Genomic DNA, 14748 nt, shown 5'->3' with positions numbered 1-14748 from the left:
ACGATGGACACACTCGTCGTACTCGCGTAGTTGGTCGTGTTTGTCGTGCACTTTTATTTTAGTTTTCTGCATTTCAGAAACATGTTAAAAAATTGTATAATTTTTTTTGTTGTTATCCATTAAAAGGTCAAAAATAACTGGGAGCATGACTGCTTGCAACCAGCATCATATCACATTGTGCCAAAATATGTCCCTTGACGCCACTCTCAAGGTGAAAATTAGTTTCGAATAGATACCTACCTGTATAAGGGTTAAAATATTGATACTGAAAACAGCTGTTTTTGAACAAACGTACAAATTTTTCTTCTATTTACTCATACGGGAACCACCTGTGAATGTAAAATCATTCTATCTATATCAAGAACAAAACTAAAACAACTTTACCCATGGGTGGTAGCAGCGACTTCAGCTTCGGCGGCGGTGAGTCTTATGAGAAGGATGCTGTTTAAGAAGCAAAAAAAAAGGAAACAAATCTTATTAACACATTTAATTTCACCTACATAAATTTGTTTTCTTCAATTTTCATGCAGTTGAAGAAAAACCAATTTTATTGAAGACAGACGTTTAAATTGGATATAAAATGTAGGTAGCCAAACCACAAAAGTCTGGGCCCTTTTTGTGTATTGTATCTTCTATTTACAGCGAGTGATGCCGTAGAAAAGACGATAGTGGGGTGAAATTCAAGACAAGGCACAGAAAACACGTTAAGCAGACTTTTTTTTATCTGCTTTCCTTTCTGTTTCTATGAATTCTTTTTTTTATGTTGCTCTTTCCCTGGGGGAGCTCCGAGCTCGGTGGTGAGGTTTGTGGTAAATTTAAAGAAATAGCAAATATATCCCCTGAAGAAGCTCCTCGAAACGTCGCGTCATCGTCATCGTCGTTTTCAACATTGAAGTTGTATTATTTTTAAGCAAAGCATTTGAGCCGGTAAGCGTGTGGCGCGGTGGCGGCAGGCAGGCAGGCAGGCAGGCAGGCAACAAACTTACACATAGGTAGATTTTTCATGGCATTATGCTGCATTTGGAGTTTCTTTGTACACCAAACATACATAAGTAAATAAAAACATTCCAATAAAGTATGTGCAGTAGTGGAAGGGTACACAGAGAGGGAAGAATTGATGCTCCACGAATAAAAGGACGGCCATGCAGCAGTTGATGTTGTGCTTGTGCTTGAGAGGAAGAAATCCCAGCGCATGAAGCACGATTTGGAAAAGCGAAAACAGGTTTAGTTTGCTTCGTTTTATTCCTTTTTTTTCTACTTTTTTCTTTTATTTTCTGAATGCATTCTGATGATATCACGAGTTGACTTTTTGCCTTTGACTTTTATAATGTCTGAGGGTTTTTTTTTCTATACATAGGTATATACATATGTATATACATAAATTGTGTTGATAGAGGAGAGCAAATGAGGGCAAATAGACGAAGTAATAAATACCAATCGAGATTGAATAATTTCATTAGATGGTTGCATATTTTTCTTAATTGCTTTGCTTATGCAGGTGGCAAATTAATTCAAATCTCTTCAATTGTGTAGATTGTAAATTTATTAAATAAACTAAATATCATCCAGTTTTTAGTTTGCAAAGTTTGATTTCATTTTAAAATTAATCAAAGGATACAATACAAAGATAAGTTAGACAAGTTTGTCAAAAATTGTGACATGCTCTAACAATTAAAACTAAAAGAAAATTATTCCTACTCCTATATATCGCATGATAAAATGTATACTGGGGGGGGGGGGAATCGGCTATCTTTAATCTTTTTGATAGTCAAATTGACTATCATTTTCATTCCCTTTGTGTAAGATGATTTAACTCAATTCAATTTGATTGAAAAATTTCAGATTCAAATTGTCAAAATTTATTGTAGCCATGGTAAAATTTTAAATTGATATTTAATTAAAAGTATCAAATTGGCTGTGGTTTGAAGAGCATTCTTACTTTTCCTGCATTTTTCGAATGTCGTAAGCTATGTCGGTAACAGCCGTGTGTTTTTTTGTAACGAAAACAAGCTCATTTTCTAGTCGTTAGTGTAAGCGGCTGGTAGCTCTATTTGGAATAAACATATTTGTTTGAAAATGACTATCACATTTTTGTTGCGACAGCTTTTTAGGTATCAATTTGACGATCACCTTAGATAGATCAAATACGGTTATTTTGATTGTCATTTATCAACAATCACCTTAGCCGATTCCACCCCTGATTACTTACGAACAAAATAATTACGATTTCTGATTTCTACGAACAAAATAATTAAATTAAATAAATTAGATGGCGTAACAGTCCGTTGAGAAAAAGGGCCTACTGTCTTACAACTCTCAACCATCCTTGTGTGCGAGTAATGTTGTCATTGATGGAATGGTCTTACACTTTCAAGCGGTCAATGGTCTTACACACTGAACGGCTAATTTAAGAAAGCCTTTTTCATGACAAAAAATTACTCTTTATTTGTATTTGTGAATTCCTCGCAAGAGGAAGTACCTAAAAAATAACTTTAGAAGGCACAGGCAGGGATTGATCCCAAAAACTCGGGAACGACAGTCCAAAGACAGAGCAAAAGAAATAATGGAACAAAATTGGCAATAACCAACTAAAATTCAAACAATTCAGATTGTTGAAAGTATTGTCAGATATTATCTCGGTAGACACTGACTACTGCACTCCTACTTTGAGCCTTAGTAAGGGTTTTAAGGTTATTTTCCCATCCAGAGAAGATTGGGAGGATGACATCGTGTCGATAGGTTTCGACACAACCATCTTTACTGACGGCTCAAAGATGGAGTGCGGAGTTGGTTCTGGGATCGGGCCATAGTGGTATCGTGGGAAATGAACGGGCTGACGATCGGCCCATCATTCCTCTTGGTGCTATCTACCAAACTGAATCAAACCGAAGGTGGATTAATTTACCCAAATGCATTATATCTAGGAAGATATGGCCCGCCTATAATAAAACCCGTACAAACGATCTTCTATGCAGGCCAAGGCAAGACATAGCCAGGATTGTTGCGGTTTGTACCGGACATTGGCCTATAGGAGTTCATGCAGAAAAGTTGGGAATCTCTTACAACACCTTTTGCCGTAGCTGTAGTGACCAAAGAGCAAGTGAAACGATAATCCATTTCCTCTGCAAATGTCCTGCTTTGGCAAACACTAGAATGAAATACTTTGGAAAAGCATTCTTTCACGAACTTGATGAGCTATATGAGACAAAGATTAGAGACCTAATCTTTTTTCTCAATGCGACAAAATGGCTCTAACATAATCGCTATGAAGCTTTTCTATAAATCTGTCCATTTCAATAACATGTCAAACGAGTTTTTGGTATAAAAACGGCGCACTGCAGCGCTAATTGGATCTCAGGCTAGGTTGCCTTGAGATCGCCATTTCTACCTTTCTACCATTGTCAGAAAATTTGTAACAAAATTTTGAATACCTCTTATAGTGAGAAATTTCTGATCTCCAATTTTCCTGCGTATCAAAATAACTCATAATTTCGTATTTGAAAACTATAATTCTCCTATGGAAATAGGAATAACCAAGTCGACATCTTATTCTGGCAGAATTGAGATTGTAGAAAAATTACCTGCGCAATCAGATGGCACACTTGTCAAAATTACTAAAAATTTAGTGGTGGTAAACGGTGATTTTTTAAGAGCTTGAGAACTTTTTTTAAAAAAAAAAAACGCATAAAATTTGCAAAATCTCATCGATTCTTTATTTGAAACGTTAGATTGGTTCATGACATTTACTTTTTGAAGATAATTTCATTTAAATGTTGACCGCGGCTGCGTTTTTGGTGGTCCATTCGGAAAGTCCAATTTTGGGTAACTTCTTCGAGCATTTCGGCCGGAATAGCCCGAATTTCTTCGGAAATGTTGGCTTATTTGTGTAAACTTTAGACTTGACGTAGCCCCACAAAAAATAAAAAATAGTCTAAAGGCGTCAAATCGCATGATCTTGGTGGCCAACTTACCGGTCCATTCCTTGAGATGAATTGTTCTCCGAAGTTTTCCCTCAAAATGGCCATAGAATCGCGAGCTGTGTGGCATGTAGCGCCATCTTGTTGAAACCACATGTCAACCAAGTTCAGTTCTTCCATTTTTGGCAACAAAAAGTTTGTTAGCATTGAACGATAGCAATCGCCATTCACCGTAACGTTGTGCCCAACAGCATCTTTGAAAAAATACGGTCCAATGATTCCACCAGCGTACAAACCACACCAAACAGTGCATTTTTCGGGATGCATGGGCAGTTCTTGAACGGCTTCTGGTTGCTCTTCACTCCAAATGCGGCAATTTTGCTTATTTACGTAGCCATTCAACCAGAAATGAGCCTCATCGCTGAACAAAATTTGTCGATAAAAAAGCGGATTTTCTGCCAACTTTTCTAGGGCCCATTCACTGAAAATTCGACGTTGTGGCAGATCGTTCGGCTTCAGTTCTTGCACGAGCTGTATTTTATACGGTTATACACCAAGATCTTTGCGTAAAATCTTCCATGTGGTCGAATAACACAAACCCAATTGCTGCGAACGGCGACGAATCGACATTTCACGGTCTTCAGCAACACTCTCAGAAACAGACGCAATATTCTCTTCTGTACGCACTGTACGCATTCGTGTGGTTGGTTTAATGTCCAATAAAGTAAACTGAGTGCGAAACTTGGTCACAATCGCATTAATTGTTTGCTCACTTGGTCGATTATGTAGACCATAAATCGGACGTAAAGCGCGAAACACATTTCGAACCGAACACTGATTTTGGTAATAAAATTCAATGATTTGCAAGCGTTGCTCGTTAGTAAGTCTATTCATGATGAAATGTCAAAGCATACTGAGCATCTTTCTCTTTGACACCATGTCTGAAATCCCGCGTGATCTGTCAAATACTAATGCATGAAAATCCTAACCTCAAAAAAATCACCCTTTATTTTTGACTTAGCAAAGGAGGAAATTATTGCAATCGGTCGGATTTGTAAAATTAAAAATGTGTACATTTTTTCAACGTTTCAAGATCCGTCCTTAGAATTTAAATAAAAGATTTTTAGAAGGATGTCTGTGTGTGCGTTTGTGCGTAGTTTCGTAACGCTTATACGTCCCTTCATAAGGGATACTATTTTTCGTGGTCCATATCTCAAGAACCAATTACGATATCGACTTCAATTTTATTTTGTTTTACAGATAATAACATCGAAAGATGCAGAAAAAACTTCAAATAAAATTGAGTATTGGTGTTTTCAAAAAGACTGCAAAAAATATATTTTTCACCTCGAATATTTTACGAACAAAAAATGATTACCCCCAAAGTAATTTTATGCAATATTCTTGTCAAACGTTTAAGTTACAGTTTGGGTCGCATATCAGACTCTTTTTTACAAAAATTGATGACAACATTGGATAGATGAAGCTCTAAAAGGGGGAATATAATTAACCTCTTGTTCCTCAATATATCCCTGCAAGACTTCAACCACTGATTTTTATCACGAGTTTTAAAATCATTTGACAATGTTATTTTAAGCTCTAGGTTTGTGAATTTGTCAAGGAAAAGTACCCGTGGAGTGATGGTTAGTGCGTAGGACTGTCATGTCGGAGCTCTTCGGCTCAGTCCCTACCTGTGTCATCTAATGTTTTTTTTTTCACGGGTACTGCCTGTTGCAAGGAGTTGACAAATCTTCCAAGAGTAATTCTTGTCATAAAAAATGCTTTCTCAAATTAGCCATTCGTATTCAGCCTAGAACCATTCTGACAACAACTCGCACACAGGAATGATTAAGAGTTGTAAGTCAATAGGCCCTAATTCTCAATGGACTGTTGCGCTGCTTTATTATTATTTATTTTTGTATGTACTTACCTTTACCGGACAATTTAATCCTACCGACGATCATTAAGTTATAAATACAAAAATAGTGTTCTATAAGATTAGTCTATAGAAAATGATGCTTTTTATTAATATCAAAGGACATCATCAATTTAACACTTAGAACCCGCCAACTAAATGTTTGATAGCCAACTATAAATACATATAATTATAATTTAAGTATATATGTAGTTATGTATATTTATATGTGACTAGCGCATCGTACTAATTGTGAACTTTAAGAAAAGAAAAAGTCACGTGCGCCATCGTTTTTGCTATCATATATAATTGCACCTTCTCGTCAAAGTATCCCAAAGTCCCAAACAGGTGCAAGTTATGGATACATTCACTTGATGCTTGTTTGCTGTTCTGTTCTGTTCTGTTTTTTTTTTTTTTTTTTTCTTAATAAATTTTTGCTGTATATTATTTTCCTGAGAACGTACATTTCTTCTCCTCGCTCCCACCTTTGCCGGGTGTATTAAAATGGACGGTCAAGTAAGGTTGTGTGGTGTGGAGTGTGCAATCAACGTCGTTGTCGTCTGCGAGAGTGCTTGCTCAGGTTCGCAGATAAACGAATAACACTTTTCGGACTGATTAATAAGTTTTAACGTTGTTAGGTCTTAGGTATGCAATGACACTACGCGCGCCGGCTTAAGGTTTTTATGTGTGTTTTTGTGTTATTCGTTATACATAAATGTATATATTTTTTTTTTTTATTATTATAAGCAAGTAGAAAAAGAAGACTCATGCTGATGGCATTGTTATAATACGCTACCCTACACTGAAGTATATGTGATGATTTTGTTTTCGGGTTGCCGGACGAAGTGTATTTTGTAAATATTGAAATTATGTATCGTATCTATCTATAACGTTTGGTGCTATGGCTATGGTTCTGAATGAACGGATGAATGAATGACGGGTGTAGATTGTGTATACCTATAATAATGTTCACACACAATACAGTATAAGATGAATAATAATAATAAATACAAAAACAGAAAAAAAGAAACAGAATAAATCGAACACGCGAGCGAACATGAATATATGAGAAAATAACGACTAAAACAAAGAAATGTAGCGTCTTTGATTTTGGCGGGAAAACAGTTGCATCTTTGAGTAGAAACATACCTCTATGTATGTAGTAAATAAATTGTATTAGCTATGGATGGTTTTATAAACAGCCAAGACGATACGGCTCCTAAATAATTGATAGATATGTACTTCCAGGTATATGTTCTGCTCTATGCAATTAAAATTTGTAATTAAGCTTGTTTTTTTTTGTTGAAGTTTTAGACAGGTTAAAAATAACGAATGCTGATTGCAATAACTTGCAGGTACTTGTGTCTTGTAAGACTTTCGAAATAGGTTTTGGTATAGTATATAATATGTTACATATTTATTTTAAATTTAAAAGAATATATTTTGATTAACGGTGTTGTTTTTATTGATACCTACAACTTTTTTATTTTCATTAACCTGTGTTTTAGTTTAAAGCATAAGTAATGAAGAGATATTAGCCCTACTTGCAACAAATTGATGTATCCAAGTTATAACTAGAAACATGATATTTTTGTCTGCCATTTGTAGGACGACTTTTTCCGACGGGATCTGTGATAAGTTCACTTTAAATATTTTTATTTTCCGCTCTGTAAGTTTTTTTTGTAGTTTCCTTAAAAACTACGATACAAATGTGGTACTTCTTAGCGTGAAGTAAACAAATCTATTAATAATTGATCTGTTCCTTTAGGAACTTCAAAAAATCTAGTACTGCTAAGTTTAAATTATATATATTTTGTAAGTTGGAATATAATACTATACTAAGATACATCCAAGATCTCTACGAATTTTCGTCAATCAGGTGTGGAATCTTTTACTTGACACATAGGAATTTTCATTCAAAAGCAGTAATAAAGAAAAAGTAGGATTATTAGGATAATAGCAGGTAATTTGGTACTTCTATTTCTATATATTATTTAAAACACTTCAAAAATTCACCATATAAACCATTTTTGGGACAATTCTTGTTAAAAAAATTGTTTTATCTTGAATAGAATTGAGTTCAATCTTCTTGCAAAGCAAAATGTGACAATCAAACGATTCGACCTCAGATTTTGTTTTCTATAATTTACAAGCACTCAAGGGGTTATTAGTACCCTTTATACGTTTATATTTAAACACAGTGCGAGCGTTAGGAAAATAGGGAAGAATTTAAAAGGAGATACCGGTGCACATTGGTCTTAAAGTTCTGAACATCAAAATGGGAGGGAAAAACATAGTTGGCCAAAGCATTCCACATTCTCGGTGTCCGATTTATGAAAGAATCTCTATACATGACAGTTCGCCCAAAATTGAGATTTACATAAGTAACATAAAATATAAATAGAATTTCTCACCTACGAGATTTCTATTATCAAATAACTTGAAGCTGTATGCCCGAGAAAGAGGAAAAAACTGTTCATCACCTCCTCATTGCATGCCTTGCTCTTCTTCTACTATAACGATCTCAAACACACTTAACATAATACGTTTTTCACGTTTCTTAATTTGTATCATTAATCGGAAGGTTTGGTATCATAATGAGCCAAATACTAGCTAGCGTCCTACTTCCACTCAGCCATTTCAACCGAACCTATTAGTATTGAAAATGCCATTACAGAGAAGATGTTATCTTTTCCAACATTTTTCCACTAAAAAAAAAAACATTTAAATGTAGAAAAGTGGTTAGTCTGGTTCGAATTTGTGCTTTTCTCAAAAACAAGAGCAAAGAAAAGCAGTAAAACGTCATAAATAAATTGTTTGTGTATTCGTTTTATTGTGATTGCAAGGCAGTTCGCCGAAAATTCCACCTTACCAGATAGTGTCATGACCCCCAGTTCTTGAACGCGTAAATGATTCTATGGGACCCATCTTTTTTCGTACTCGAACTCTGGCGAGAGTTCTTAAAGATCTCAACATTCATAAATCCGCTGGCACAGATGGTATCCCCGCTATTATTCGGAAGAGGTGTTCTTCCACCCTAGCAAAACCACTGCGTAAGTTTTTCCATCTATCCTGTTCTTCTGGGCTCGTTCCGAGTAGTTGGAAAATTGCATTTGTTCAGCCAATTCCAAAAAAGGCGAATCTTCTTCTTCCACAAATTACCGACCGATAGCACTAACGTCCCTTTTTTCTAAGGTCATGGAAACGCTGATTAATCATCAGCTTAAGAAATATCTTGAGGAACGGAAGCTTCTTAATGGTCGGCAATACGCCTTTCGTAGCAATAGGTCCACTGGTGATCTCATGGTTCATCTCACCGAACAGTGGAACAGATCTTTACATCGTTTTGGAGAAAGTAAGATTATTGCACTTGATATTTCAAAGGCATTTAATAAAGTCTTATCGAAAATGCGTGCTTTCGGTATCAAGGAATCTCTTCTTCGTTGGATTAGAAATTTTCTTTCGAACCGTTCAATACAAGTTGTTTTGGACGGATTCAAGTCTGAAACTCATAAAATAAACGCTGGAGTGCCCCAGGGCTCCGTTTTGTCTCCGACCCTCTTCCTCATTTTTATAAATGATCTCCTGTCTGCTACTTCTAATCCAATACATTGTTTCGCTGACTATAGTACTCTTCGCTTTTCATATTCGTTTTCAGACTCACATCCCTCTTCTTCGGATGTGGAACTGCAAAGGCAAAATATGATTAGCTCATTAAATTCCGACCTACACAGCATTGTACAATGGCGAATAAAAAATCGTGTGGAATTTAATGCTTCGAAAACGCAATGCTGTCTAGCATCGTTAAAGCGAGATAAACCGTCTTTGCCACTATCTATGAGTGGCACTTGCATCAACGAAACGGAAAATCTTGACATCCTCGGAATGTGCATCAGCAACCACCTTTTGTGGAGCGATCACATACGCGATGTTGCCAAAAATTCCGCAAGATGTCTAGGTTTTTTGAGACGTTGCAAGAAATTTGTCTCTCTGTCTGATCTGGCTACAATCTACAAAACCTATATACGTCCGAAACTTGAATATAACTCTCATCTCTGGGCTGGTGCTCCAGTAACTTATTTAAGCCTCTTGGACAGTATTCAAAAAAGAGCTTTTAAATGATTGGTGACATTAACAACACCAACTCGTTTACATCACTCGAACATCGACGCAAGGTTTCTTGCCTCACCTTTTTTTACCGTTATTTTAACAGACTATGCTCTAGTGAAATAGCCAGTTGCATTCCTCCCCTTAAACAATTTAACCGTAATACCCGCGCTTCTAGGAGTGCCCATCAGTTTACCATTGAGCCCAACTTCGGCCGTACTATGAAGTACAGAGATTCTTTTTTTAGCCGTACTACGCAAATGTGGAACGCCTTGCCACGCTCTATCTTTCCCTGTCATTGCAATGTTCAGAAATTTAAAACCAATGTACACCGACACCTCCTATCCAACCCTTTCCTCTTTTCCTAATGCTCACACTGTGTCTTTGGCATATTAAAGGTATAAAAAACCCTTTTAGTGTTTGCTAATTATAAAAAAAAAAATCTTAATTGTTTTGTAAGACGGTACGAATCTTGCGATATGTTTTTCTGATGGGAGTTAGTTTTTTGTGTTGATATTCATTTGAATTTTGTGAAGGCAAATAATTCAATTTTTGAATCCATGCAAATCTATTTTCACAGTTTTGGCAAAAAATGTGACAAAATTGTATTAGGGATGATTATATTATTTTTAAGATTGCGGGGGGAATCATGAAATTTCAAAAATAGATTTTTAAGGATCTCTGTGGGAAAAGGTTGTGTATTATTTTACCATACATTAAGTATTTATCTTCGATTCGACATAATTAGATAAAAACAAAGAAGCTAAAAATATGATTGATCAAACCAAGCTTTCATTTACAACCTTTCTTTTTAAATGTGTTCATTGTGCATTTCTGAATTCATTTCACCATTTTAAATAATATATGTTTTTCCTGTTTATCTTATAACTTTTATGTAATAATTAAAAATATATTAAGTCTTTTTTTTGTTTATATATTCATATGTATGTAAATTTTTACATTTAATTCATTGTTTATTTATTCTTGTTGCATTCGTGTTGTTGTTGTGTGAAACTAATCAATATTCTATAACGAGAGAAGAGAGATAAAGAGTTTGACATTGCATCTAAAATTACATTGTTTGTTCTTAAATGTTACACTGTAATTCCATTCAAACTGTTTTAATGTGGACAAAATCTTAAAAGCACCATTATATATCATTCAAAAAATAAACCACAAGTTTTTATCGCTTCATGAATTTAATCATTTCCATTTCCGGTTCATGTGTTTACAAAGATTAGTTGTCAATTGTTTCTATTTTTTTTGTTTTATTGTTGGATCAAGTTTAACAACAATGCCAAACGTAATCAAAATTGTTTTGTTTATAAAGGACAAAAATGTAATGAAGATGTCTTCTAAAAGAAAAAAAAAACTCTTTTCTTGTTTTGTTTATTGAATTATTAAAAAAAAAATACACAGAATCAGCAACAAACGAAGTCGTCGACAACGACAACGGCAACAACAACAACAACAACGCTACAAGAACAAATAAATAGCGAAAACAATAATCAATCACAACCAACTCTTCAACCACAACAACATCAAATTCAATTACAGAAACAACACAGCACAATGATTCGTGGCAAAGCGGACGCAAAACCTCGAGGCCGAATGACTGCGTACGCGTATTTTGTACAAACATGCAGAGAAGAACACAAGAAGAAACATCCCGATGAGACAGTTATATTTGCCGAATTTTCAAGAAAGTGCGCTGAAAGGTGGAAGGTGAGTCATTTTCTTGTTGGACTTTATTTACATATGATTTTATTTTTATTTGGGTGTGGGAAATTTCTTAAAACTAAATTAAATATACATAAAAACATGTATTCCATTATATTTAAGTAAGTGTTTGAAATAACTCAAAAAGATTTTTCAAGACTACGAAGAACTTCCTTTTACACTATCGCTTCTGACTCGTCAAATTCTAGATTCCTTTAGAGAAATAACACTGGTCGACAAGATTTACTTCCTGGCAATTAAATTTCACTTTTACAATGTGTTTTTGTTGGCCTTTATTCAAATCCGACATTAAAATGAATGTGTCACCTCAGGTTTTCAAGGCCTATAAGGCTTTTTCTTTTTTAATATAACCTGTGATGGTTTTCCAAATTTTTCTTCAATATTCAGTTCAAATTATTCATAGTATTTCTTATAATATTGGAAAAATTTTCATAAGTTGTTAGATCTCACCTTCTAACTAAAATGTAAAAGAAATGCTAAATGGTTTTCAACACAAAAATGCAAACCGGTTTGAAAATAATTATTGCTCCTGTATTTAATATGTTTTTTGAAAACAATTCTAAAGGGTGTCCCAAAATTAACGCAAGATTTAAATTAAATAGAAAACGCCGTTTTTAGTCTTCTGATAGTTATATTTTTATTGACTCGTAAAGTACATAGGATAGGGTTACGTATGGAATAACACATCGGACAAATGGCCTCCACGGCTTTGCATGCACATGCGCACTCTTTTGTTGAAATTTTCTATGACCATTCTGCATAAATGTGGCTGAATCTCGTTGATGCAGCGTTGAATCTCCTCCTTTAATGCACGGGTGGTTGTGGGCCTGTTGACATAGACTTGTGATTTCAAATAACCCCATAAAAAGAAGTCTAATGAAATCACACGATCTAGGAGGCCAATTTTGATCACCGAAACGAGAGAGTACACGACCTGGAAATGTCTCATGCAGTAATTGAATTGTTTCACGGGCTGTATGACATGTGGCACCGTCTTGTTGAAACCACATATTGGAGACATCAATATCATCCAATTTTGGCAGAAAGAACTGTGTAATCATGTCGCGATATCGAGCACCAGTAACAGTCACTGCTTGACCAGCATCATTTTCAAAAAAATATAGCCCAATTATGCCTCCAGCCCAAAATCCACACCATACAGTCACTCGTTGTGGATGCATTTGTTTTTCGACAATCACATGTGGGTTCTCCGAACCCGAATTTTGGCGATTGACAAAGCCATCAATATGAAAATGTGCTTCATCGCTTAGGATGATTTTGCTCGAAAAATTAGGGTCCATTTGTTGATGTTCAATAATCCATTCAACGAACTCTCTTCTCTGTCCATGGTCATTAGGCTTGTTGTGTTAATTGAATTTTGGAAGCATGAAGACACAGATCTTTGGTGAGTATACGTTGTAGAGACGTTCTTGAAATTTGCAATTCTTGTCCACGACGTCGAATTCAGGTTCCTTGATTGTCAGCAACACTCTCACTCACTGCTTCGACATTCACATTTGAACGGATTGTTTTTGGACGACCAGTGTGTTTTTGGCGTCTCCAACAGATCCAGTCTCCATGAATTTTTCAATTAATCTCTTCACAGTTGACGAAGTTAAAACACTATTCCGACCATATTATGTATGAAATTTTCGAACTGCAGCCGCCAAGCTTTCACTATTTTTGAAATATTCTTTAATAATGAAGTCACGTTGTTCTATCGTGTAACGCTCCATTTTTAATAACCCTATACTGTTAGCTGTCAAATTGCTTTTTTCAGGGTTGCCAACACTTCACTGCACAAATGGCGGCAAATTCAAATCTTGCGTTAATTTTGGGACACCCTATTCTGCTATTCATTCGAAGTGAATCTGTGTGTCGGTAACGTCGGTAATACTGCGCCGTATTCTTCTATTCACGTGAACGCATTTACAGTAGTTGGCATAAATATTTTGACTGACTATTGAACCTAGACTTTGCTAATTATCGTTAAATAACGGCGAAAAAATAATGTGCAAAACAAAGAATATGTTTTTAGTTCTATGCCTGCCAAATTTTGTATTTTTTACATTTTGCATTCTCTTTTTGCTCATAAAAATGCATGTAAACAACGAATTTTTGTGTGGCATAAGTATTTTGACCGAATCTTGTGTACCTGTTTTTACACTTTGCACGTAAAAACCAAGCAACTTATGCAATATTTAACTTTATTTGAAGTGAAACGTTAATAAAAAAAATAAATTCTGATCAAAAGTTATTTAAAACCATGGTTGAGTTGAGTTTGGTTATCAGATCTTCCATTGGAGCAAAGTTTAACGCTGGAATGGCAGTAAAAACATTGCAAGTTTAATGTGTCACGTCAAACTGTTCACTATCAAATTAATAAGTTTAAAAAGCATAATGACATAAGAAACTTAAGAAGATCAGGTAAATAAATTGGGTGGCGCAACAGTCCGTTGTGAACCAGGGCCTAGTGACTTACAACTCGCAACCATTCCTGTGTGCGAGTCAGGAATGGAAGGGACCTACAATTTAAGGCCGAATTCGAACGGCTAATTTGAGAAAGCACTTTTTCATGACAAGAATTACTCTTGAAGGATTTGTCAATTCCTCGCAAGAGGCAGTACCCGCGAAAATTATTTTTTTAAATTAAGGTGGCACAGGCAGGGATTGTACCCAAGACCCCTTGCATGACAGTCCAACGCACTAACCATCATGCCACGGGTACTACGTAAGAAGATCAGGTGCTAGGCGCAAAACAACGCCCACTGAAGACCGAATCCTTTTACGGGAATTTAAAAAAAATATTTTTGTAAAGCCTCAATCTGCTGCAGATAAATGGAATTTGACGGCCAAGAATCCAATCAGTGAGCGTACTGTCCGACGACGTTTAAAAGAAGGAGATTTCAAGACAAAGTTAAGGACGTACCGTACATATCAGAGGTAAACAAATTTAAAAGACTGGCCTTCGCAAAGAAACATCTGCACAAGCCAAAGGCGTTCTATGGACAGATGAGTTATACTCAAAGAAGCTATTGCCAAAGGTCGTAAGGCAAAAAAAAGGCCCGT

At 35.6% G+C, this 14748-nt stretch overlaps 1 protein-coding gene across 3 annotated transcripts in view; it reads left to right on the top strand.

Annotated features, from left to right (window-relative positions):
- The window catches only part of LOC129947496 (high mobility group protein DSP1), a 43534-nt gene that overhangs the window by 15844 nt on the left and 12942 nt on the right, over positions 1-14748 (top strand). For 2 of the 3 annotated variants that reach the window (XM_056058076.1, XM_056058075.1), the window contains one exon: positions 11359-11664. In XM_056058076.1, coding sequence (XP_055914051.1) covers positions 11359-11664 — 306 coding nt within the window. The remainder of the gene's footprint in view (positions 1-11358; positions 11665-14748) is intronic. The other variant, XM_056058077.1, reaches the window with a different exon arrangement.

The sequence above is a fragment of the Eupeodes corollae genome, chromosome 2 (genome assembly GCF_945859685.1).
Source record: "Eupeodes corollae chromosome 2, idEupCoro1.1, whole genome shotgun sequence".
NCBI classification, from domain to species: domain Eukaryota; kingdom Metazoa; phylum Arthropoda; class Insecta; order Diptera; family Syrphidae; genus Eupeodes; species Eupeodes corollae.
Note: the sequence above shows the minus strand (reverse complement) of the source record. Positions and strands in the feature narration are given on the sequence as shown.